General features: G+C 44.9%; 1 protein-coding gene across 1 annotated transcript in view; it reads left to right on the plus strand.

Moving 5' to 3' along the window:
- Positions 1-4,070: 4,070 nt before the first annotated feature.
- LOC128330998 (vomeronasal type-2 receptor 26-like) overlaps positions 4,071-27,249 on the plus strand; it is a 32,257-nt gene continuing 9,078 nt past the window's right edge. Inside the window, exons 1-5 of the mRNA XM_053264365.1 lie at positions 4,071-4,288; positions 8,654-8,945; positions 14,928-15,770; positions 20,714-20,941; positions 24,881-25,007. Coding sequence (XP_053120340.1) covers positions 4,071-4,288; positions 8,654-8,945; positions 14,928-15,770; positions 20,714-20,941; positions 24,881-25,007 — 1,708 coding nt within the window. The remainder of the gene's footprint in view (positions 4,289-8,653; positions 8,946-14,927; positions 15,771-20,713; positions 20,942-24,880; positions 25,008-27,249) is intronic.

Genomic DNA, 27,249 nt, shown 5'->3' on the forward strand with positions numbered 1-27,249 from the left:
GGGCGGGATTCTTCCCCCTCCCCGGCATGCAGGCCTTCCCATTCCCTTGCCAGCACACTGGCTTCTCTCACAGAGGCCTCCCTATTGAGTAGGGAGAGTGTCACTTCACATGCCGTGAGAAGCTGCTTACTGCTGTGGCCACATCCCTCCCAGGCCTCTATCCAATTACAGCTCTAGAATCCTCTTCCCATTGCATGTGTTTCTTATCGTTTAGCCCTGGCAAGGAGGGAGTAGAGCAGCATGAATCCCAGGTCTGTTTTCTGGGGTAGGAACAAGCAAGTAATGCCTGGGCATGTCTTTGTCCTTCATGTGAAAGCTCCACGTTCCTTTCTCAGAGCTTCCTCAGACACACTAACAAAAAACTTCTCTAATGCCTTGTTCTAAAAAGAAAACTTAGAGGTTTTCTGGTGCACATATGAATATTAGCATATCTCTCTCCTCAAACTGCTATCATGATTATATAAACAGATATTTGTGTATTTTCTTCCTGCTGGTTGATGCTCAAACTAAAGTCTGAACATATCATTCTCCTTGTAGAAGACATATATCTTATCCTTTCAGAAGTTTCAAGACAATGGGGGCTAATGAATCTATTCCAAGAACGGCTGAATTACTGGGAAGCAGAAAGCTTGAGCACTGCCCACACCCTAGCATGCATGTGAATACCTGTGATGTAACTGTGTCACTGGGCAGCAGTGCTTGGTAGTAAGCGCTCTATGCATGGAGTTGTGCAACACAGCACCCATTCTTTCAAGATGAGTGGATGTCAGTGCTTATGTGGGTGGATGAGTTTCAATGACCTCTCCTTTCCTTTAAAGTACTCTATTCCACCCCCAAAGAAGTCCCTGAAGTCTATACAGCACTCAGGAATATTTTCAGGGGCCACAGGCCACCTCTGGGGAAGGGGAGCTCTTTGAACTTCACCCCGCCCTACACATGCCGGCAATGTATTAGTCTGGCCCTCAGAAGCAGCAGCAATGGTGCTTCTCATGTAGCACCAGTACTTTGTTAGTCAGCCACAGCTTCCTCACTGATTCCAAATCCATCAGCCGAGCAAGAGATTCTACAGGAACAGTATTTTCCGGCCTTCACCATGGTAGTACCTGCACTTGGGTAGGTCTGATTTAACAAATGAAGATGCTAACTAATGTGCAAGCCACTTACTGTCCCTTGTCTTCTTCATTTTATGGTGCACAGGTAACTGAGTAGTAGGGATGTACAAATTGATTTGAGTACAAATCGATTTGTATCCAAATCTAGCTGATTCGGGTGATTTGGAGACAAAACAAATCACCCCTGTGGTCCATTGGCTAGATTCTGGTCTAAATCAAGTCATGCCTGATTAGATTCGAACCAGATTTCCAGATTTCATTATTTTATTTTATTTTAAAAAGCTAAGCTCTAGCCCCTGTACAAGTGGAGTTATGGAGCAAAATGTGTGGTCACTATTTTCAAGTGTTCAAATTCTTTGGTCCAAACACTTTCCCTTAAAGAATCCCTATGAAGATTTATTACACACCTTCATTTCTTCTATTCATTTTGACAGTCTTTTCAACAGGGCCAAGTGTCAACTGTCATGTGCCAACTACACTACACTCCCATCCGCAAGGCAGTGGGGTACTACTCAGTTTATGTTCTAGGATTTTTAAGTGTTTAGGCTCTTTGGTGTCTTATAACCTTTCCTCATAATGAATCCCTATGAGGATTCATTATAGACCAAAGAGTCTAAACACCTCAAAAATTCCTACAATATAAACTGAGTACCCAGTGGCTTGTGTGTTGCAGGGTAGTTGGAACATTGGATGTCATTAATCCCCCCACCCCCAAAACACACCTGCAAAGCAGTGGGGTCAAAATGAACAGAAGAAATGAAGGTGTGTAATGAAGACACCAAAGAATCTAAACACTTCAATAATACCTTTAAAATTAACTGAGTACGTGTGTGTGTGTGTGTGTGTAGTTGATACATGGCATTTGACAGTTGGCACTGTCCAATGATAGTCACAATGAACAGAAGAAATGAAGGCATATAATGAATCCTCATAGGGATTCATTATGAGGAAAAGTTATTAGACACCAAAGAATCTAAACATTTCAGTATTCCTAAAAATTAAAATGAGTACCCCACTGCCTAGCAGTTGTGGAGGGGGAGTGTAGTTGGCAAATGGGAGTGGATAGTTGGTACTGTCCAGTGACAGTCAAAATGAACAGAAGAAAAGAAAGTTTTTAGGAGGGTGCTCCTAAAAGCAAACAGAGATGGAGATGCTCTTATTTTGACAGGGAACATATTCCAAAGCCCTGGGGCAGCTAGAAAGTGGAAGCCATTACTGGACCTCCCCAGATGATCTTAATAGGTGACAGGGTTCATGACAAAGAAGGTGCTCTCTTAAGCACCCTTTAAACTACTGTTTAAATATTGATTTTTAAAATGGATTTTTAAAAGAAGTTTTAAAATGGTTTTATTTTGTATTTTGTAGTTTTGTGTGTGTGTGGAGGTGTGTTTTGTGATTCCATGTGTTATGTGGTTTTGATTGTTGTTTTAATACTGTGTGGTGAGCTGCCCAATGGACAAATTTTTATGGGGTGGGTAAGAAAAAATTGTTTATTATTATTATTATTATTACAATTGTTACTGTTACTCTTGTTATTGTGATTGTTGTTATTATTTTCCTATGGCACTCATTTCATAACAATGATCAAATTGTAGTATATTAGTCCATTCTGATTTCAGAGACCTCACTCACCTCTTCTCTGGAAGCATTCAAAATTCTCTTCAGCTGGTGGAGGGAATTTGGCATAGATCTCTTCTCATCCAGTATAAAAGGAGAAACTTTGTGTCATGGTGCTGGTCTCTCCATGGCTATTCTCTTGTCTACATCTGCTTCTCACTTCCTCTAGGCAGGGCCTCAGGGTTTTTGAGGGAAGGGGGTTTGTTTCAGCTGAGTCCTCCTCTTCCTGGCTCCTCTAGGTCTCTGTGCCAATCTCTCTCCGGAAGCCTCCACCACTCGCCCTTCAACTGCCCCCCAGCACTGGCCAAGCCTGCCTTAAATCCCTTCTGATGGCTAATGCTTCTGATGCCCCTGCAAACTGGGCCTCCGCCCTGCCATACCAGGCTGCTCTCACCCTTATCCCCCTCAGCTATATCTCTGTCTGCCACTGCCTCCTCCCTCACTTGCCCCACCCTTCCCTGCGATGCGCCCTGCTCATGTTACCCAGAGATGCCTCACTCCCAAGGCCTTTCTCGCCTGGGCTCTTGGTCCTGAAGCATCTCGGCCAGTTGCTCATTGGGCTGCTCAACCCAGCTGGTAGTCTCGCCTGAGGCTTCTCTGGCCTTGGCTGTCGAGGGAACGTCAGAGCCAGTAAGGCCAGTGGCCCCCCCCCCCCCACACACACCGTATATATTGCAAATATCATATTAGGGGGAGAACAGATGGACATTTAAGAACATGGATTGCACTTTTTCATAATGTGGCAAAAGTGTCAGTGGGGAGGGGGGTTACTCTTGTATATTCCAACTTTCTAGGAATACACATAAAAAGGTAAGTCCCATGATTTAAGCAATTGTTTTCTCTCTGGGTCTGGACTAAGACTGTGTACTTATGGTGTCCTTTTCTTGAACTTGCATCATGCCAAGCACATGTATTTTCTGAAGTAACTCAGTCAAACAGGAGAAACATGTTTTTTTCTGGAATACTACAGGGAATATACAACTTTGCACTGGCGCTCAGCAATTTTGTCATTATCAGTAGGGCTCTAATGAATTTTGCTTCCTGCCAGTGCCCTCCCACACCCCAGGGAATTAGTTCCTGTTACAAATGGAATGTTATAGTCTGTCAAGGAAAGTATAAGAATACTTTATATGATTCAGAATTAGAGCTATGGACTAAGGACATGCAAGGAGCCACCAAGCTTTTCACTGATACTTTTTATTTTTAGATTCCTGGTTTCAGGCTTATCCGAGGCTTTAATGAGTTAGGCCAGTGTTATAGAAAGTCTTATTACAGTGCACTAGATTTTTGATTTTTTTTTTTTTAATGGATCTCTGGGTAAAGGGAATGTTTCTGTTCAGAATGCTTGTATCTCTGGTGCTGTTCCTCCCACCACATCCTGATATTATGTGTAAGGGTCACATAGTTAAATGCAGAGTCTATAATCCACACCCTCCACTTCATGAGTATCATCGTTCAGGAGACCTCATCATTGGTGCCGTGGCTTCTTATAATTTCATGTTCTCCTTTTCAATAGACTTCAGTGAAGATCCTCCAGCACCAATGCCATTAGGGCTAGGGTAAGGAGTTATTCATTACTATTTTGTATTTTTTCCCCACTTTTGTCCACCAGAGTGGTGAGTAATAGACACAGCAGTGAGGTAAGTCCTAGATGCTGCACCATCAGAAAATGGATTCATTTTTGCCCAGTCATCATCTTCTACATTTTGGAGGGGCCACAGAGCTCCACTACTTCAGTATAAATCAAAGGCACTGTTGGGGGAAGGTTAAGCTGGGGTAAGAGGCTAGCAAAAACATCATCATCATCATCATCATCATCATCATCATCATCATCATCCTCAGCCAACTTCAAAATGGCAGGTGCCCCTGTACTGCCAGTGACTGCTCTCTTTATTTTCCTTCAGTGGGCACTCTCACCTTTTGCCCCAACGTCCAGAGGGCAGCTGGGAACTCCCATCATCCCCCCACCCACAATGGCCTGGCCCACATCTGGAGACCACATTTGAGAGCCCCTGACCCTTTGTCCTTTTTTAATGTTGGAGGGGAGACACAGAAGGGTCAAAGTCCATTTCTGGAGTGGGTGGGCATCTTTGTTCCATCAGTTAGATTTCTGGAAGAAAAGGTCCGTATATTTCACATAACTGCTCTCAGGAGCATCTTCTTATACTGCATGATAGATGGGGGTATGTGGGTGGGTGGCAGGGTGGCCAGAACCTAAGGGGTGTACTCGTGGGTCAAATGGGCCATAAGCCAGAATTTGGCTTTTAAAAAGCCAAATCTGGCCAACTAGGTGGGTGGGCACTGCAGTCTACAGCATTGAAGCCTGAGAAAGCCTGAGAAAGCCTAAGAAGAACCTGAGAAATCACCACAGAATACCACCTTGATCCCAGCTTGTTGCTCAACAGTGCTGTACAGAAAATGCTGAACATTTCCCATGTAGATCAGTTCTATTCTGAGGGATATTGAAAACATATTGATCACAAGAGTGTGCCAGGCAATGTAGTGATTCTAAATGACATGGTCTCTGTCCCCACAGCTGACAATCACTGTTAGATATAAAGAACAGACATAATTCAATAATGAGGAGTATTCTTGGACAAGAGTGCATCACATAGTAATGGAACATAAGGTGAATTGGGGCTAGGATTATTTGCAGATATTTAAAACAGGGTTTATCAAACCTGGGAGAGTGGACAAATGCTACTCCCAATCTCCAATATCTCCAGCCACAAAGGCCTTTTGGGGATGATGTGAGTTGTAGTCCAATAAGATCTGCCAACTCAAGTTTAAGAACCCCTGCTTTCAAGTGTTCCTCCTCACTAACTTCTCTAAGCGACTCCAGGTGCAGGCAGCTTTTCTTGGACATCTTGATCTGTGCCATGTTTTACATGGAAGCCAGCTTGCTCCCATTCCACAAGTCCCCCCCCCCCCCCGCAAGTAATTTTGGCAGGATTCATGGATCACAGCCTAGTTACAGCAGCAACACAAGCTGCATCACTTGTTCAGAAGTTTTTAAGGAATTCCACTGAGTTCTATATGGGATGTGTTTCATAAGTGTCCAGGGGTGGGGGGCATTGGGAGTGCAAGAGGGTAAGGGAGACTCCACTAATCTGAATCCTTATGAGGAGGCTGGCAGATGAGATACACTCTGGGCAGGAGGAAACTGAGGTGCTGCTGTTCCCAAAGAGCAGCAGTGGCCACAACAGCAACAACATGCTGGCAAATCCAATCCTCACTGCATGCACTAAAGATGGAGGGTGTCAGGATTAGGGCCTCTGCCCTTACAGTATAGAAAAAGACATGCTGCCTGCCTGGGCAGCTCTCCCAATCCCAGAAGCACTGTGCCAGCAAAAAGAAAATGCAGGAGTATGTGAGGACGTAAATTTATGATATGCCAGTTTGTCTCTGGGATATTTGAGATGTCCCAGCTTGCCAGCTGGGAGTGGGAGGCACTACCCCTTAGCTTTTTTGATTTATTTAAATAGGTTTGCAGGGTTCAAGGACAGCCCTCCGCCCTTGCTGTTCAGATTGTCTGTTTGAAGGTAGTAGTCAGACTGAGGCGCCTCTCAGCTCAGCTGCTTCTGGCTCATACTAAAGGATGGCATTGAAGACTGCTTTAAGATGATCAGGGGCCAGACCACTGAAGAAAGGACACAGGTTACCTTCTGCAGTTGAAAAGGTTTATTGCCTGGTCCATTCTGGGAAGTTGCAATGCAGGCTGGGAACAGATGTAGCAGGGTTTGATTACTGAGTATCCTTGGACTGGTTTTCAAAAGGGGGAGCAGTCAATCCATTCACAGAGGCACTGGAGTTCAGGGGCTAAGATTGACACTCCTACCAGATTGACACTGTTTTGGGGCTCCACAAATCTCAAAGACTGAGCAGCTTGGGGGAGAGGGTGAAGTCCACAAAAGGAGCCTTAGAGAGGCAGGAATTAGCAGCAGACTGATTTGATGGTCTGGTTTCGCACACAAGGTTTTGGGGAAAGGATATGGTTGTCTAACCCTAAGCTGAAGTTAGGCACACTTCATCGGGCTGGAGATATCCATTCTGAAACCAATAAATTCTTTCAGTAAAATTGTGTACCTTTCATCCAAAATGGTTCTTCATTCTTTTTCTTGCATCATGCCTTCTGGCATGGAGGCTTTAACTAATATGAATATATGTGTATGTCTAAATGGAATCATCTGGTAATTTTGAAGAATGTGATTATTTTTAATGTACTCTAAATCCATACCTTTCCAAGAAACCTAGAGAGAGCTAATTCTCAACATGAATGCCTATCTGCAAAGTAATTTGATGCTATTGTTTGTTTTTTGTTTGTTTGTTTGTTTATTACACTTTTATACCATCCTACATTCGTGTTTCTGGGCAGTTCACAATGATAAAACAGTTACAAACACATAAAAACACATTAGAACAATTAAAAACTAACAATTTAAAAATCAATCACAGAATTATAAACCTATACATTATTAAGAAGTTGAAAAAGCCTGAGTAAAAAGATGGGTTTTAAAATATTTTTTAAAAATTGTCAGAGATGAGGTGGATTGTATCTCAATAGGGAGCGCATTCCAAAGGCCCATCTCTGTGTGGCCACCAGACTAACTGGCGGCAACTGGAGACGGACCTCCACAGATGACCACAATGGATGGTGGGGCTCATAATGAAGAAGACATTCTCTCAAATACCCAGGGCCTAAGCCGTTTAGGGCTTTATAACTAGCACTTTGTATTTTCCCCGGAAACCTATAGGCAGCCAGTGTAACTCCATCAGCAGAGGTGTAATGTGGTCTCTCCGAGATGACCCAGAGACCAACCTGGCTGCTGCATTCCGAACCAACTGAAGTTTCTGGACTACGTACAAAGGCAGCCCCACGTACAGCGCATTACAGAAGTCCAGTCTGGAGGTTACCAACAGATGTACCAATGTTTTGAGGTCACTGATCTCGAGAAACGGGCGTAGCTGGCATATCAGCTGGACCTGATAGAAAGCACCCCTGGCCACCGCCTCAACCTGAGAAACCAGGGAGAGGTGTGAATCTAGAAGTACTCCCAGACTGCAAACCTGTTCCTTTTGGGGGAAGTATGACCCCATCTAGAACAGGTAGATCAAAATCATCTCTAGAATTCTGACCCCGCACAATAAATACCTCCGTCTTATCTGGATTCAGCTTCAGTTTATTCTCCCTCATCAGGCCCATTACTGCTTCCAGGTAGGCATTTAGGGAGGATACAGGTTTTTTTTTTTTGTTTGTGGCTTCTTGCCCTGTGTGGTCCCTTATCTTGACATTTAGGGAGGATATGCCAGCTCCTGAAGAAGCTGATATGGAGAAGTAGATCTGGGTGTCATCAGCATACTGGTAACACCCAGCTTCAAATCCCCTGATGATATCTCCCAGAGGTTTCATGTTGATGTTAAAAAGCATTGGAGAAAGTATGGAGCACCATACAAAAGCTCAGATTTTGAAGAGCAACAATCTCCAACACCAACTGGAATCTGTCCGAGAGGTAGGAGCGGAACCATTGTAAAACAGTGCCTCCCACCCCCAACACCCTCAAACGTTCCAGAAGGATACTATGGTCGATAGTATTGAAAGCTGCCGAGAGGTCCAAGAGGACCAAGAGAGTCACACTTCCTCTGTAAATTCCCAATTGAAGATCATCCATCAGGCTGACCAAGGCAGTCTCCACCCCATAGCCTGCCCAAAAACCAGTTTGAAATGGGTCTAGGTAATCGGTTTCCTCCAAGACCGCCTGTCAATACATTTTAGAAAATGTATTGAAGCTATACCTAGTCCAAGGTCTTTTGTACATACACATAATCACTATGTTTATAAAATGTATAAGTAACATAATAATGAAGACCTTGTTGAATGCTTTGGTGGTTGTTTCACAAATATACTTTCATTACTCTCATTCTAGTGTAGTGCCAAAGAATTACCAGCACATCGCGGCCTTGGAATTTGCAGTAAAGGAAATCAATGAAAACTCTCAGCTCTTACCCAACGTCACTTTGGGTTTCCATGTCTATGACAGCTATTTCAATGCCAAGTCAACCTATCATGCCACAATTTTGCTTTCATCCACACTGGAGCGGTTTGTCCCCAACTACAACTGTGACCTCCAGAATAACCTGATAGCAATTATTGGGGGACTAGACTCTCCCATTTCCCTTAATGTGGCAACTGTATTGGATATTTACAAGACTCCCCAGGTAGGATGTGTCTCACTCCCGCCACCCTTGTTGTAGGACTATGCTCTTTTAAGACTTTTTTCACACTATTATATTTCAATTAAAAATATATGTATTCTGGGTTGAAGACAAGACTGACAAAACAAAGTACTTTTTCACACAGTGCATAATTAACTTATGGAATTCACTGCCACAGCATGTGGTGATGGCCACTAACTCGGATGGCTTTAAAAGGGGCTTTAGACGAAGTCATTGAGGTCTATCAATGGCTTCTGGTCTGGTGGTTATAGGCCACCTCCAGTCCCAGAGTCAAGATGCTGCTAAATACCAGATGCAGTGGAGCAACAATTGGAGTGGGGGCAAGCACTCACCCCCTGCCTGTGGGCTTCTTGGAGGCATCTGGTGGGCCAGTGTGTAGAACAGTATGCTGGACTAGATGGGCCTTGAGCCTGATCCAGCAGGGCTGTTCTTATATTCTTCTGATAGTATTGGGAGCAGTAGAAGTAAACAGAAGGGGCCCCCCAACCCCCAGCTGTTTGGGCAAAGGTCACATCATTTTAAGTGGTGACTCATTTATATTTAGCAGAGGGAGGGAAACCTCTTTGTCTGGAGTAAAGTAAAGTTCAGCAGGGACCGAACTCCAAAGGAGATAGGCGCTGCAAGTGGCCAGGGGCCATGGTTGCTCAGGGGATGGCAAGCTCCTCCCCTGACTTTCCTACACTGGGTGTTTGCCCCAAGTAATTCTGGCCATTTTCTGTTGCATTGGCTCTGTGAGAACAGGTAGTCCCTTTAAGGCAAGCCTTTTCTCACTAAGCATCTTAGCAGTCCTGCTGACAACATCAGGTCATGTCAGTTTAGCTCGAGAGTGGCTGGTGAGGAGTCAGGAGGACTTAGGTATGAACTGGTGAAGCTGGGCAATTTAAATCTTGCCCCAGGGTCCCCTCCAATCTTGCTACACCACTGCTTGTGGGAAAATAGAGGTGAGAATAACTGAACATATATGTTGGATTTCAGGTAAGAGGAAATGCTTGACTAACAAGCAGAAAGTTGTCAGTTCGAATCTCCACTGGTATGTTCCCTAGACTATGGGAAACACCTATATTAGGCAGCAGTGATACAGGAAGCATAGGGCATAGGGCTCTGTTGGCACCAGAAGTTGAAATCAATGGCATAATTTACCTTTATACTCAAGCTCCAGAAGGCATCAACTCTCTGTACCTACAAATCCTATTGACCATTAGGGGCATCAGGAGTAGAGATAGCCAGTTAGGGAACCCTCTCTATCTTGGTCTTTGTCTCTGCTCTGAGCCTACATTTGTTATACTGATAGGCTCAGGTAATATCAGACTGTTAGACTGATAGGCTCAGGTTTCATTCTCTCCACCCCATAGCCTGCATGAAAGCCAGTTTGAAGTGGGTCTAGAAACAGATTCCTTCAAGACCACCTGATCCTGGGAGGCCACCACCTTCTCGATCACCTTGCCCAACCATGCAAGGTTGGAGACAGGCCTGTAATTATTTAACTTTGAGGGATCCAAGGCAGGCTTCTTCAGAAGCGGTCTAATGATTACTTCCTTAAGACAAGGAGGAATCCTGCCTTCCCTCAGAGAAGCATTTATAATCTCTACCAGGCCCTTAACAACAGCCTTCCTGCCAGATAGTATAAGCGATGTCCAGCAAGGATCAAGAGGGCAGGTGGTAGGCCGCACCATTACAAGCAACTTGTCCACAACCTCAGGAGTCACGAACTGAAACTCATCCAGGGTCATCACATAAGAGGAGCTGTTGAACACCTTGGTATCAGACTGTGTAACAATTGTGGAGAATGAATCCAAGTTGGCCCGAATACGAGAGATTTTGTCCACAAAGAACTCATTAAAAACATGACAGCGAGTAATTGTTGGTTCTAAGTACTGATTCAAGGGGGAAGGGGCTCACATTAGCCCCTTCACAACCCTGAACAACTCCACCGGACATGAACCTGCGGAGGCGATGTGGGAGGAAAAGAATAGCTTCTTTGCCACACGTATCGCCTGAGCATAGATCTCCAAATGATCTCTGTGTAATAATCTGTGGGATTTGAGTTGAGTTTTCCTCCACTTACACTCTAGTCGTCTACCTCGCCACTTCAGCCCCTATAGTTCTTCCATAAACCAAGGGGCCAGTTTCGAAGCGGGTTGGAGAGGAATCATCGGAGCAATCATATCCACTGCTCTGGTGAGTTGATTATTCCAATTCTCCACCAGAGTGTCGACAGGGTCACCAGCAGAGCCAAAATTAAATCCTTACAAGGCTTCTTGGAATCCTATTGGATCCAGTAACCTTCTCGGGTGGACCATCCTAATGGGCCTTCCGCCCCTGTGGAGGTGGGACATGGTCATGAGTCCAGAGTTAACCAGATGGTGGTCCATCCATGACAATGGGGAAATCACAGGAGTCCCCATCCACGGAACACCACCTTGTTCAGAGTGAAAGACCAGATCAAGCGTATTACCAGCAATATGCATTGGTCCCTAAACCACTTGAGATAGATCCATAGTCATTATGGTTCATGTATCTCAGAAGGTCAAGCAACTCTGCTGTTTCCAAGGGGTGATGCGTAAACTACAAAAATCATTTAAAAATAAGCCCTCTGCCCAATTCCTTTGAAATAAATTGTGGTCACTTCTTTGCCCCCATTGGGCACTACCACCCACCACACTCTTCTCTGGGCCACCCCTTTCTCCCTGATGTGAAGCGATACATTTGCTGGAATCCCCATTATTCCCTATGGGGAGAATTAAAAAATGAAAAAAACTTCAAAACTTCACAAATAATCACAGGAGTGTCCAATTGCATCCGACCCCTGGGTGTCTACTACCCACCCCAGTTCCCCCCCCCCCAGATACCCCACATAGGGAATAAAGAGCAATAATAAAAAAATTCAAAAAATCATTAAAAATCATAGGAGCGTTTGATTGCTTTGGGATTTGGGTGGTAGTTGGCACCCATGGGTACCTATCACACAACCCAGTTTTGGAGGCTCAAACCAGATTGAACCAGGTTTGAATTTGAACCAAACCAAAGGGGGGTTTGAGCAAAACCAAAATTGAACCTTCCCACCCCAGTTTGAACCCAGTTTGAATTTGAACCAAACCGGGCAAACTGGTTTTGTGCACATCCCTAATGCAGACCACCTAGGGTCACATACCCAGGGTGTGTGGTAGGCAGGTGTTGAGAGTGAATTTTGAGAGTGAACTCTGGGGTGCCTACCACCCACCAAAACTCAAAGCAATCGGACACTCCTGCGATTTTAGATTCTTTTTAATGATTTTTTTTTATTTTTTGCCTTTTCCCCCATAGGGAATAATGGAGATTTTATTATGCCCAAAGTGCCCCTCTGGGGGGTGCCTGGGCACTAATGTGGGTGTGAGTGCAAGGCAGGTATGGCCACAACTCCCGCTAGGACCCCCAAACCAGTGGGGTTCATGGTTTAGTTTTTATAATTTTAAAAAAGATATTAGCCTTTTTCAATGCAATGAACAGTGCATGACCTTTATTGCTGTGAACCTTGAGTTCAGAGTTCAAAGCAATTAGAGTCACACACTGTTTTACTTATGAATGAGGGAGGGACTCCTATTCATTGCATTGAAACAGGCTAAAATCTTTTAAAAATATATAAAAAATAAACTATGAACCTCAGAATAGTGGGGATTTGAGGGTGCCCCAACTGTTCCCGTGGGGATCCTGGGCACCAAAGTCGGTTTGGGTGCAAGGCAGGTATAGCCACAGCTCTACTCGGGAGCCCCGAGCTGTTCCCCAGTCAACTCTCAAAATGAACTGGTTCGAATTCGAACCTGTTTGAACATCCCTAAAGTAAACACTGAAACTGTTGTCTGGACTCTGGGTCTGGAAACTGACATGATAACAGTTGAGGCCAGAGTTTGGATGACCGCTCTCAATCACTGGCTCCAACTAGCCCTTTGCCCACTGGTTCTGGCCCCATTGATGCTGAATGACAACTTTCAATCCTCCTGGAAGCAGGCAGTCAATAATAAGATGGCACTATTGTGTATCTCCCTGTCTCACCACCTTTCTATGTGCAGTGACAAGGTGAAAATGGCCATCAAAAATTGGATCCTGGACATGGAACTCCAGGCGGGCCTAAGTATGGTGCCTGGCTACCTGGCCTTGGACAACTCTAGGTTCATGTTATCCCCCCCCCCCCACATATGTGTCTCAGCTGGAAATACCAAGCCACAGAAGGGTGTTCACCCTTGCCTGCTGTCATGCTCTTCCATCCACTGTGTGCTGGAAGGCAAATGCAGGAAGATCCCATTAACAGAAAGGCTTTGCCCCTGTGCCTCTGGGGAGGTGTAAACCACTGCACACGTTCTCTTTTTGTGTCCATTTTATAAAGGCACTCGGGAGAAGCTCGTATTTCCTCTACTTCTCAGCTACCCCGGCCGCCCCAGTCTTGTCTACACTAAGATGCTGCTCTCGGATGAAAAGCGAACCTTCACATACAATGTTGCTAGGTTCTGTGCAGCAGTGTGCAAGATCTGTCGGACTATGACTGCCAGCCCATAATCCGTGATTTTAACTACGGACCATTAAACCTCATACTACATCCTAATATGTCTTTTTAAATACTTTTATCTTCTTAGATGCATTTTACTCATAGATAGTTAACTTTTACTTCCATTTTACTACTCATCCTATTAGAGCTGTATTTTTAATAGACCAATTTTTATATATTGCTTATATTAGTTAGTTGTATTATTAGTTATATTAGTTAGTAGCTTATATTAGTTAGTTGTATTATTAGTTCTATTACTTATCAGCTGTCTTCTATTTTTTTTTGCTATCTCACTTTTACCCTTTTGCAATAGCACTTACATTAGTGCTTTAGTATATTGTATAGCCTATTTTATACTTAGACATGTTTATACTCATTGATAGTTGTTTGCATATATGTAGCAACATTCAATATGGCTCTATTATCTATTTTACTGTATTATTACCTATACGGGGCTTTGAGCATAATAAAGGTGATTGACTGATTTATTTAAGTGTTGTCTGCTGAAATCCAAACAAGTGGCCATCACAAAATCCTGTGGCAGAGAATTCCGTAAGTTAATTATGTGCGGTGTGAAGAAGTACTTCATTTTGCAAGTCCTATCTTCAACCCAAAAAATATTTTGTGAGAAAATAGAGGTGAGAATTCTCTAAATTAGTTAGGTGTGGTGTAAAAAAGTACTTCCTTTGGTCAGTCCTAAATTTCCTGGGCATTAGTTTAATGGGATGACCCTCCCCCCATTAAATGACCCCATGCGGGGGATCCTCTCTGTCCACTCTCTCTACTCTATGCTTAACTAAACTAAAAAAACCTCTTTTCCAAAGGCAAAAGACCCAGATGCTGTAGCCTTACCTCCTGAGTTGTTGACAACCCAATCGGTTGATGTTACAAGGAAGTAAATTTAGGCTAGATGTTAGGAGGAATGTCCCAAGTGTAAGAGATGTGCGACAGTAGAACAGTTTGCCTCCAACAGTGATGGTCTTTCATTCTCTAGAGATTTTCAGAGTCTGGATGGCTATCTGTCATGCATACTGTAGACATTTCCTAATCTGAGAAGGAAACAGGATTAGAAGACCTCCCAAGTGCCTACCAATTCCAACATCTCGTTCATTCATTCATTCATTCATTCAGCAAGATTGTATACCACACACTATTCAAGTCTCTAGGTGGTTTACAGCATAAAACAAACCAAGGATTTTAAACAGGTAAAATATATTAAAGATCAAATTAAAATACCCATGGGGAAAAAACACCTAACTAAAAGGCTTGGCTGAAGAGATGTGTCTTTAGTTGATTCCTCAAAGCCAACAGGAATGAAACAGCTCTAATCTCAACTAGAAGTGCATCTCACAGCCCTGAGACAACTGTGCCATCAACATTTGAAATTACTACAGGAATGCTATTATGCTTTTCTATTTCCCTCTCCCCATTACATTCCTTCTTAGCTTATCTATGGTGCTGCTCCAGTGATGAATGACAAAACTCCAGGACTTCCCTTCTACCAGTTGGTCTCAAAGGAAGCCCTTCAGAATGAAGGAATTCTCTCCTTACTTCTGCATTTCCACTGGACGTGGATTGGGGTTGTTTATATGGATAACAAAAATGGAGAAAGATTTGTACAAACAGTGGTTCCAATGTTTTCCCAGCGTGGCATTTGTTTTGCCTTCATAGAAAGACTCCCCACAATACATTTTATAATGGAGATTTTAGGCAGCCTTGAAGATGCATCAGAAATATGTGATAGAATCATGAAGAGCAAAGCCAATGTGTTGATTGCCTATGGAGAATCGTATGCGGTTGCCTTTTTTAGATGGATGCCATTATTAAAAGCAACACCAAAAGGTAAAGTGTATATAGCAACAACCCAGGTGGAGCACACTGCTTTTATATTCCAAAGGAACTGGGATACAGAAATATTCCATGGTTCATTAACCTTTACACTTCACTCCAGTGAGCTGCCAGGATTTCTCCAATTTCTTGAGAAGAAAAACCCTTTGAGCATAAAAGGGGATGGTTTTATACATGACTTCTGGAAGCAAGTATTTGAGTGTGAATTCCTTAATTCAGATCCAGTTGAGGTAGATGTCAATTTTTGCACCGGTGAGGAGAAGCTGGAGAGCCTTCCTGGGGAATTTTTTGAAAGGAGGATGTCTGGCCACAGCTACAGCATCTACAATGCTGCCTATGCTGTAGCCCATGCTTTACATGCCATGTATTCGTCTAGGCATAAACACAGAGCAACTGTGAACAGAGAGAGACTGGAATTAAAGAACCAACAGGGATGGCAGGTATGTATGTATGTATGTATGTATGTATGTATTTATTTATTTATTTATTTATTTATGTTTACACAGTCAGACAGGTGTTATTGACTGGTTTGTTTTATCCAGACATCGAGTCCTTCCCAAGGACCTGGGATGGCTGAATTTTATTGTCAATTGTTATATATATCGTCACAGAATATAGGCTGTTCCCAGTAAAGCTGCTTTTTGTAATTGGCTAATGGTGATTTCTGTGACCCCTATGGTGCTGAGGTGCTCTTCAAGGTCTTCTGGAATTGCACCTAGGGCACCAATTACTACTGGGAGTATTTTGGTCTTCTTCTGCCACAGCCTTTCAATTTCAATTTGTAGATCTTTGTATTTTGTTATTTTTTCTATTTCTTTTTCTTCTATTCTGCTTTCACTTGGTATTGCTATGCCGATTATTTTAACTTGTTTTTCTTTCTTCTCAACTACAGTTATATCTGGTGTATTGTGTGGCAGATATTTGTCTGTTTGTAGTCAGAAGTCCCATAATATTTTTGCATCTTCATTTCCTTCAACTTTTTCAATTTTATGGTCCCACCAATGTTTGGCTACAGGTAGCTTGTATTTTTTGCAGATGATCCAGTGTATCATCCCTGCTAACTTGTCATGCCTTTGTTTGTAGTCAATCTGTGCGACCTTTTAACAACAGCTGACTAGGTGGTCCACTGTTTCATCTGCTTCTTTACAAAGGCGGCACTTGCTGTTTGTTGTTGGTTTTTATACTTTTGCTCTTATTGCATTTGCTCTTAGTTCCTGTTCTTGTGCAGCAGGGGTGTAGCTATAATTAGGCGAACGGGTTCAATGAACCTGAGCTGTGCCCAATCAGGAGCCACCATTCGCTGCCCTGATACGCCCCCTGCATCTGACGTCAGACGCGGGGGCGGTAGTTTAGCTCCCGAGTGGGGGCCGCACGGCCCCTTCGAGAGCTAAACAAAGGCTGGCGCTGCGTTCTCAGCGCCAGCCAGGAGAGGCTCTTCCCTGCAAAGGCAGGGAAGAGTCGCTCCTGGCTGGTGTTGGGAATGCAGCACCAGCCTAACTAGCTCCTGAAGGGGCTGCCCGGCCCCTTCAGGAGCTAAGACTGGTGCTGCGTTTGCAACGCAGCCCAGAAGCGGCTCTTCCCTTCAGGGAAGAGCCGCTCCTGGGCTGCGCTGCGAACGCAGCACCAGCCTTTGTTTAACTGCCGAAGGGGCCGTATGGCTGCTTTTCCCGAACAGAGCCTCAAGGCTCCGTTTGGGAGCCAGACCACGCCCCCCCCATGTCAGGGGGGCGTGGCTATCCCCTGCATCTGATGTCAGACGCAGGGGGCAGGGCTATCAGGGCGCCCACCACGGCTGCACATGGGCCGCCGGCGGGCTAGCTACGCCCCTGTTGGGCAGCCAATATTAAACCCTCTGTTCCTTTCTTCTGGTTGCCATTCTGAAGCCATTGCCATGTCTTGGTGATGTTTGATTTCCCATTTATATTGTGCAAATATTGACCATGCAATGGCTGATTTTTCCATTTTTCTGCTTGGCTCTTGACTTGTTCTTTTTTGTAGGCCTGCTTTGTTTCATTGTTGTTTAATAGTTTCTCATTATCGACCATTTAATTGCATCTGCTTCACTGTCCTTTATATATTCTTCAAGGCCTCTTTTCTCCTCCTCTACTGTTTGATGGACTTTCAGCATTTTATTATATTATTATTATTATTATTTTATTTTCTGTGCAAACCACTTTGATAAAGTTTTTGTTGAAAAGTGTTATCAAAATTATATTACTGCTGCTACCTCTGTTGTTAAAACTTATTATTGGTATTAGTATTTTTAATAATTTGTTGATTTTTTTATTTATTATGTAATCAACATTATAATAATTTATATTACTAAGGATTTAATAATAATAATGAATAATAATAATGAATAATGCAACACACTCATGTTTAGAGACGTGCAAAACAATTTGATTAAAATAAAACTGATTCAAACTCGTAACTGGCCATTTAAAGGGATTCAAATTCAAAATGAAATGCCCTTAAAATAAAGGGCCTGTTTTGAGTTCAAATAAATTTGAGTGTTCTGAGTGCCATTTTGAGTCTTGTTTTACCCTTGCTGGTTGGTTTTCTGGCACTGGTTTCTGATTGATTTGAGTTCCTCTTGTTTCTTGGTCGGTCTATCTATCTGTCTATCTATCTGTCTGTCTGTCTGTCTATCTATCCATCTCTATCTATCTATCAAATTTATATCCCGCCCAAACCTATGTCTCTGGGCGGCTGAATGGCTTGTTATCATTCAGATTGAGTTTTGGCATTGGCAGCTGTGCCCCCATTGGCTGGGGGAAGGATGCAAGGTGAGGGGAGGTTTCAAAAATTATTTAAGGTCCTGAGAGGCAGAGAGCCCTTGCAGTGTGCCAGTTCCTATTGAAGATGAAGGATACATCAGGAGAGAGGGAGGACAGAGACTGCAGCGACAAAGCAGAAGAGGAGAGGAGGGTGGTGGCCTGGGGCCTTCCTGGCCCAGTTGGACTTATCTTTCTCTATTTCTTTCCCCACTTCTTTCCCCACTCCTTTTAATTTGCTGTGCCAACAACAACTGTTTTCCTTTTTTTCTAATTTATTTTTAATTGTACCAGTGGCACCACTGGCGTTAACTGAGTGCTACATTATCTTTTCTCCTCTGAATTTTTTCTGCATCTTGCTTGTAGTCGGCTCCCAGTGTCTTTAATAAATAGGGTGCTGTGCTGATTCCACCCCACCTAATGTTTTTGCAATTGTACCAGCAGCCCCAGTGGCTTTAACTGGGTGCTGCTATAATTTTTCCCCTTTTATGGATTCCCCACCCTTATTGCTTGTAGACAGCCCCCAGTGGCTGTAATAACTGGGTGCTGTGCTATTTGTTTTTTTCCTTAGCAGCCCCAAGTTGCAGCTCTTTGTTGCTGCTATGTTCCTGCCTTCCTGGATTGGACTGCACTTTTTTATACAGGGCCCAACTCATTCCTGCTTCTACTGTGTGCCTACTTGCATGGATTGGACTGTTTTCAGGGGCAGGGAAGGCTGGTGTTCTCTTTGATGCCCAGGTGGCCCAGGCTCTCTCTGTTTCCCTGGTGTTTCCCATGTTTCCTGATGTGTCCCCCCTCCCACCTGACTGGGGCCTACCTGCCTTCCCCCAGCTGTTGAGTCCTGGTGTCTTCTCAGCTTTGCTTCTTTGAAAGCAACATCAGGCCAGACTGCAGCCAATGGCACCGGAAAGTAACCTCTCTCCTCCGCACACACATGCACTCTTGGTCAGGTAATCACCTTTCTCTTGCTCCAGTGCCTGCAGGAACAAGAGCTGGTCAGCCATGCCTTGGCAAGGAGGCATGGCTTGGAATTGTGTGACCTACCCAGCCAGGACTGGACATTCATTTCCAAGGTTGCTTTGAGCCATTCTTTGTTGCCACAAATATCTTGTTTGGCTAGATGGCAACTCTGATACAGTCTTTGTCCACTGCTCTTCTCAAGAAGACAGTGTGAAATCCACACCTAGCATTATCATCATCATCATCATCATCATCATCATCATCATCATCATCATCATCATCACTTTGTGGTCCAGCAGTGTGTTGCCCCTGGCGGCACCAAGTACACTGCTAATTCTGCATCAGCCACCAAGTGGTTCACAGTGAGCTTCCTTGGCACTTTGCCAGGGGGACTGGAGGAGCCTACTGAGCCCTATAGCAGTGTGGAGCAGTGTGTTCTGCAATACCTCCAGGAGCCGGTGGCAGGCCAGGAGAGGCAGCCGATCCAGTTTGGGGCAATGCTTCATCAAGTCTGGCTGGACTTGCCGGTGGTCGCTGGATGGTTCCTGTCATGCCCACCAACCAGTGTCCAGAGCATGAGGGTGTTCTCTATGGCTGGGGATGTGGTGACACCCCTTCGTGCATGCTTGGATGCTGGCTTGGTGGAGCAACTGAATGCTAGCCTCCCCCTACTGGGTTATCATGAGCTGACCATCAGGGCTGTCCTTAGAGAGCCCTGGTGGGCTGCGTGGCCTGGGGAAAATCAGGCTGTGTGCGGCCCCCTTCCAATTAATTCTAATGGGGTTTAAAAGAGTGGGACCCGAGGTGGCCAACCTGCTTGCCATGCCCTAAGGACAGCCCTGCTAACCATGGAGGGTGAATGACTCATGACCCCCACCCACTGCAAAACCACTGGTAGCTTGTCCTGCCCTGGCCAACTGCCACACCAGATGTGTCACAGTCTGCCTGTTAGTGGTGACAACACATGCAGACACTCATGCACACCACTACCATGTCCAATGATGAGCCCCTGGTGGCGCAGTGGTAAAACTGCCGCCCTGTAACCAGAAGGTTACAAGTTCGATCCTGACCAGGGGCGCAAGGTTGACTCAGCCTTCCATCCTTCCGAGGTCGGTAAAATGTTTGCAAAAGATTCTAAATCTAATGATTTTAATACTTATATTATTTTAACTGTAAACTGCCGAGAGATGCAAGTTTGGGGCAGTATAGAAGTCTATTAAATAAATAAACACAGAGAGAGAGCGAGAGAGAGAGAGAGAGAGAGACTTAAACTTGAAACCCCTTTACTAACTGCTGGTCCGGGAAACTGCGCATGAAAAATTTAGCGGTCCGTGACTCCAAAAAGGCTGAGAAACACTCAACACTTATCTGAATAAAAGGATAAACTGTATTTCAATAGGTTTTCTGCTTTTGGATTACACCCAAGCCCTGAACGTACTATAAGCGCAGAGTACACTATTGTAATTTTGCTGATTCACGTTGTGGTCCCTCCTACAACTTCTAGTTAATTAAGAATGAGCATTTCTTCAAAGAATCTTCCAATACCACAACAATGACCAGGATGTAATATTATAGATGCTAGTAAATATGTGCTGGAAAGCTCCGACGACAGCCTTTTAAAAACGCTTGCCTTTCGCTCCTTAATGTAGATGCATCAATTTCTGAAAGATGTTGCATTCAACAACAGTGCAGGGGACAAGGTTTCCTTTAACCACAACGGAGAGATAGCAGCTGGATTGGATATTATCAACTGGATTGTTTTCAAAAACCATTCTTTTCATAGAGAGAAGGTTGGGTGGATGGATCCCCAGGCTCCCCGAGACCAAGCATTTACCATCAATGAAGATGCCATAATATGGGACAGCTCATTTAATGAGGTAGGCTTCCATCAAGGACAGTTTAAGGAAACTAGTTTAAATGAGCAGGAAATCTCAGTATGGATGAGCACAGTTAATTTCATTGGATAGTGTTCATCAAATGTTCCCTTTAGAATGTTTTATAGAATAATTACAAGACTACCATAACTACGATTAATTAAAGTTCATCATTGGCAGCTAATTCAAAATAATAGCAAACATGGTCTCTTCACTGATGTCAGGGCTTCTTTCTATTCATCTCATGGCTGAATTATGGTAGGGAACAATGTTGCTTATCAACCTGTTCCTCCTCTTACTGAACAGGGCTTTGTCTTTCAACCCTATCTAGTCTCCAGCAGCTGGCCTACAGCTCATTTTTTCTCCTCCTCTCATTCCTTCTTTGTCCTCTTCCCACCACCATGTAGCCTTTCGAGAATCAGTCCACACTCCCAATCATCCTAATGCCCTGCTGGCCCAAGATGATGGGGGGGGGGAGAATCACCAAGGTGTACGGGAGCCATCACCACCCCACCACTGCCCCTGAGGAGCCACACCACCACGGTGGGTAAGGTAACCCCCCATAGGATTCCCCTGGTGCTTATAATGGCAAATCCTTACCTGATCCCCCTTTGCAACCACTAGAACCAGCTGGTTTGAACTGAACCAGGCCCCTTTAGGCTCAAGCTCAGACCAGCCCCCCTTTTTGAACAGCCGGTCTGGTTCGAGCTCAACTCAAACCCACTTTGAGCTGGTTTATGTATCCCTACTCACCATGAGTGTGGTGCATTGATGGGATTCCCCCATCAGACGGGCACTCTAGTTGCCTGCCTGTATCTCCTTGGGCTACGTGCAATCTGAGTGGACACATGATCCTGGCAGCTGATTTAAGGGGGTGCTCGCTTGCTTAACCTTGGCTAAGAGCCAGGCTTAGGAATGGGGTTAGGCTGAGCAGTAGCACTGGATCCTTGTGGATTCTGGTGCTCCACATGAGTAGCCTAGACACATAAGCAGCCTGGGCTTGGCTGTTTGTGAGAACAGCCACTTATTTTTCACAATAGCACAAGAAAAATGGCAACACATATGGCAGGGCTGCTCAACTTCGGCCCTTCTGAAAATGTTGGCCTATAACACCCATAATCCCAGGCTATTGACTGCTGTGGTTGGGGATTATGGGAGCTGTAGTCCAAAAACAGCTGGGGGGACCAAAGCTGAGCAACCTTGGCATATGGTATAGCAGATTACAAATGATGATTACCCCTAATTTAATTAAAAAACAAACAAACAATCATAACTCATTCCATTATTGATCAACATACATTTTTCTCTGAGTTCACATATAACTTTGTAACATTTGAAAGAATGGAACTAGATGCGGTTGTGGGGGGAGGGGTATTCCATGCAGACAATTCTTGCTCAGGTGTAGCTCTCCTTATCCAGTCACAAAACAACTGGGTGGAAGGCATCAGTGTAATAGGCTCAGTATTTCTGATATTAGTAAGCTGGTATAGCATGAAGCCATGGAGTATCTTTAAGGAAATCTCCCTACTTGCATTATTATGGCTAGGCCAACACTCTTGTAAAGGTAGAACCTGAAAGCCAAGGCGCAGCCAAAGCTACAAAACACCCTCTAGATAATGAAATAAATGTTCTGGTTGAAGGACATAAATTGTGATTGTAGCTCATCAGTATTTGACTGCATTTCCCCCCAACACCACCTACAAGAATGGAGTATTTTGGATTTTCTTCTAGAAGGCTTCATAATGAGTCAAAAGAATTTCAGAAGTATAGCCCGAGGCAGGCCATGAGGGCAGCGCCAGGGTGGATGGTGAAGGGTGGCAGGAAATACCTTTAAAAAATCATTACTGTCATTACCGCTTGCTCATGGCAGCCTGAACAAGCCGCGGTACCTCACTCGGCATACCACACAGAGGCTGCCCTCCCTTTGGTGCTCATCTGGCCTCTGTTCATGCATGGCAATCATTTGTGTGACCACACAAATGATGACCATGTGTGGTCAACCATCATGCTGACCACACAAATGGCTGTTGTGCATTCACAGAGGCCAAATGAGCACTGTAGGTAGGGTAACCTCTGTATGGGATGCTAGGTGGTGTGACACTGCTTGCAGGGGCTGCCAGGTGTGAGCACTAGCAACAGTAATGATTTTTAAAGATACCTCCCACCTCCACTCACCACCCAGCCTGGCACAGAACTCATGGGCTTCCTCTGAGTATAGCCCCTCTCCAAAATATTCAGGAAGGTTTGATTAAAGTTAGAAGTTTGACCTTAGTGGAAAGTCAGCATAATCAAATTTCAAAAACAAAAAGGGAGGCATTTATCCAAGAAGGTTCCCAAAAGTGCACCCAAGAAATTAAGCCAAACTGGTTCCTCTACTGCAAGAAGGAAGCCCCAAAGTGCCCAACCTTTCCATCTACTCTGTTCACAGGTTGGAAGTCCATATCCCAGCATAGCATTTTTCCAGTGGGTGTTACTGGGGATCTACCCTACCTCCTCCTCCTCCTCCTCCTCCTCCTCCTCCTCCTCCTCCTCCTCCTCCTCATTCCTTTGAGGACAGTCAACCATCTTATTTATTTTTCTATGTAAACTGTTTTGAGAACCTTTTTTTGGTTAAAATGTGGTATAATAGCGGCAGCAACAACAACAACTGAAGGACCTCTGAGCCAAGTCAGGCAGAGAGGAATTGGAATGCCAGGGCCTTTCCCAGATGGCAACTTTACTTTGCTTCACCGTATCGGCCAGATTTATGCCAAAGTCCGTATGAGATATTTGCCCACCCTCCACTCTGCTGTGCATTGGAACTCAGCCTGGATTATGCCATAGTTAAAAAATCCACTTTTTATATCACCCTTTTGCCTTTTCTGCTAATTCAAAATATCCTTGTCTTCTGAGATGTATGGAGGGGCCATACTGATAAACTAACTTTCCTTAAAGCCTGACTTGTAAAACCATATATATATATTGCTCGGTGATATTGCAGAACTTTGATTGCCAGAAGAGGGAGCAGTTCTACAGCTCTTATCATCAACTTTCCACCAGACTCACTACTGCCTGAGGACAAAAAGAGAGAGAAGAGATTTGGACTGGCTCCTGAGGGGCGGTCTTGCCTCATCCTGAGCATTCGCTCTGCAGCACGGCACCCACCCACCTGCCTCCATTCTCAGTGGGGGATACCCAGTTGCCATTGGCCATTGGCCAAGTAGGGGCTGCACCTGATTGGCAGTGGGTATGGCCTTTTCCCTGCCTACTTCTCACTATGCTATTCTGGGCTATGATGGAGTGGTGCTGGTAAGAATGTAGTTTGGTCACTTTGGCAGGAGCGTGTGACTGTGCCTAGGCAGGATTATCTATTGGTGTTCAGCCAGAAGGCCACTAAGGTGAGGGGGGATCATGGAACAGCCCTTCATGGTTTTGCGGCCTGAAGGGTTAGGAATGGACCATTCTCAGGGGGTTGCTTTGCTCACCAACTCAGAGTTTTGTGGCTTGGGTTGTGGAGATTTGAGTAGTCCTCTTCTCAATGTAAAAAATCAAAAAAATCAACTTGGTGAGAGGATGTCAGGAGTTTGGCTCCTGACAGCTTCAACAGCTGGCTGGTTAACCCTTGTGTGGGAGCAGTCCTCTTTAGGAGGTTGTTTCACACAGGGACGAGTAACTGCACTTTGGTTAATTAAGAGCTTGGTTGCAAGTTAATTTATATAGTAGCCCTAGTTGACTTCAGTTATGCATGTATTGTGTTCTTGGGGGTTTGGGTGCAAACCGCTTTGGGAAACATTATTGAAAAACACTATAGAAATAGGAATAGTAGTGGTGGTGGTGGTGGTAGTAGTAGTAGTATAAAGTGAGAAACTATCAACCAACCATTCCTGATGGTAAATGTCCCAGAAACTTCAGGAATTCAAATTCATTATAATCAAGATAATGACTTTTTCTCTGTCTCATCAGATACGCCCTCTTTCACTGTGTACTGAGAGTTGCCATCCTGGCTTTAGCAAGAGTGTGATAGAGGGGGAGCCCTTCTGCTGCTATGATTGCATCCCATGTCCAGAAGGGAAGATTTCAAACCAGATGGGTAAGAAAGATAAATATTTCAGTCAGATTTGCTTTAATGAAGGGGAATGAATATTGGAAATCATGGCCACATTCATTTTATTTTATTTTACTTTGTTTTGTTTTGTTTGTTTGTTTATTACATTGATATACCACCACATACCAATATTTCATGGCGGTTCCATGTATAATGGATACATAATGGATACATCAGGATTCATGTTGTTTTTCTTTAGTATTTATAACTCAAAGGACATTTTCAGGAGGGATGGGCAGGATAAGAAGCTGATAAGAGGAAAGAACATGCCATATGCATGAGTGTGATACGAAGAAATAACATGTTCTTAACTAGAGTGGCTGACATTTGGACTGCACTGCACTAAAGCAGACGAGTTGTGGGAGTGCAAGGATGTTGCATCAGAAAATTTCACTAACTTGGGAGCTTGCATTCCAGACTAGCATTCTGCTGGTCCAACAGGGCCTACTTGTGCAATCAGTGGCATGCCTCCAGGTTGTGAGACCTCTTCCTCAGGAATGAGGAATGAGGGGAAATGATGGAAAGCTACCCACTATCCTTCTTGTGTAATGCTTGTGCAAATGAACCAAGAGTACATTTTTTGGCTCATTGGCAATAGATCAAGAAGAATTTCTTACTGTATTCCTTTCTTCCTCTCTTTTCCATCTGGCATCATCATCTTTCGTTTATTATAGTCCAAGACCAGCCAGCAATTACAATAATTAACAGTTATAGGCAACATAACTTAAAATACTCTGATATTAAATAATAATGAATAATAATGAATAACACTACCAACCCACCACCAGAATAACACATATACCTTACACAACGTAAGGGTTAACCATTTGTTTCCTGATGTTACAAGCCGTGGCACAAAATTTGGCCACACAATAGGTAATCTCGGCATCAGAGTCAGAAATAAGAAAATGTACACAAAAGTCATCCAGCCTGTTTGGATAGTATAACGAAACCAGACTAATAAGAGAACATAACTCTCTATAAAATACACAACAGAGTAATACATGCTCCACTAACTAAATCATGCCTGAGAGCCTGCAGGAGGTTTGTAGGGAAAGCAGGCTTGACCCTCTCTGCCTACACACGAGCATTCAGCTAGCCCTGGGCAGCTGTATTGGCCACCCACACGATTACCAGCTCCAGCATGGAGCCAGTTGGGGTGGCGGGGCTCAGGGGCTTCCTGATGTCGGGAGGTTTGTTGTAGCCTCCCAGTAGGAGGTCTCCTCATGAGTCACTGCAGCGCAGTGACACATGACCAACTAAATAGTGTTAGCAGAGTGTGTGCTCCACTACCCTTGTTTAAGGGTGGGGGTATTAAGTGGGCTTGCTGCCAGGAGCCGCACAGCTCCTGGTGGTTCACACGTGGTGGAAACCAGGCTGCACTCCCTTAGTCCGGTTTCCACTGCACATGAACTCCCTTAGTCCGATTTCCACTAGGGGTGTGTCCGAACCGGTCCAGAGGCCATTCTATAGAATGGCCGAACTGCCGGACCGGTTCTGCCCCGGTTGGTCCGGGTCCGGGTGGGGGGGTATTGCTTTAAGGGCAGGGAGGGCTTGTTTACCCCTCCAGCGCCTCTTTGCCTCCGCCAGTGGCCGTAATCTACTGTAAAATTGGGGCGCTGGAAACCAGCCGCCCCAGCCGCCGCCGCTTCCGCCCCCCCCCCCCCCCCCCCCGCGAGCAGATTAGAGAAAAAAAGGCTACTGCCTACAAGGAAAGGCTACTGCCGCCCGGTCTACCCGGCTTCTTCCCAGCAGGTAGACCGGGCCTCCGGCAAAAGCTCTATAGGATAAAGAGCTCTAGCGCGCGTGCGCACGCGCCCAAGGCCCCGGTTGGGCCGGAGGCTTCGATAAGAGAGGAGCTCTGTTCGCGAGCTCCTCTCTAAGTTCTTCTAACTTGGTGAGCACTCGTGGGGGGTTGGCGGGTGGCGGGTGGGGGGGGCGGCAGGGCGGCAGTAGCCTTTCCTTGTAGGCAGTAGCCTTTTTTTCTCTAATCTGCTCGCGGGGGGGGGCGCGGCGGAAGCGGCGGCGGCTGGGGCGGCTGGTTTCCAGCGCCACAATTTTACAGTAGATTACGGCCACTGGCGGGGGCAAAGAGGCGCGGGAGGGGTAAACAAGCCCTCCCCGCCCTAAAAGATAGGCTCCCCTTTGGTGCTGGTCCGGACTGCTCCGGACCATGCACATCACTAATTTCCACCGCACATGACACCACGCAAGCTCAGTGTGTAGC

Source organism: Hemicordylus capensis, chromosome 6 (genome assembly GCF_027244095.1).
Source record: "Hemicordylus capensis ecotype Gifberg chromosome 6, rHemCap1.1.pri, whole genome shotgun sequence".
In the NCBI taxonomy this organism is placed as follows: domain Eukaryota; kingdom Metazoa; phylum Chordata; class Lepidosauria; order Squamata; family Cordylidae; genus Hemicordylus; species Hemicordylus capensis.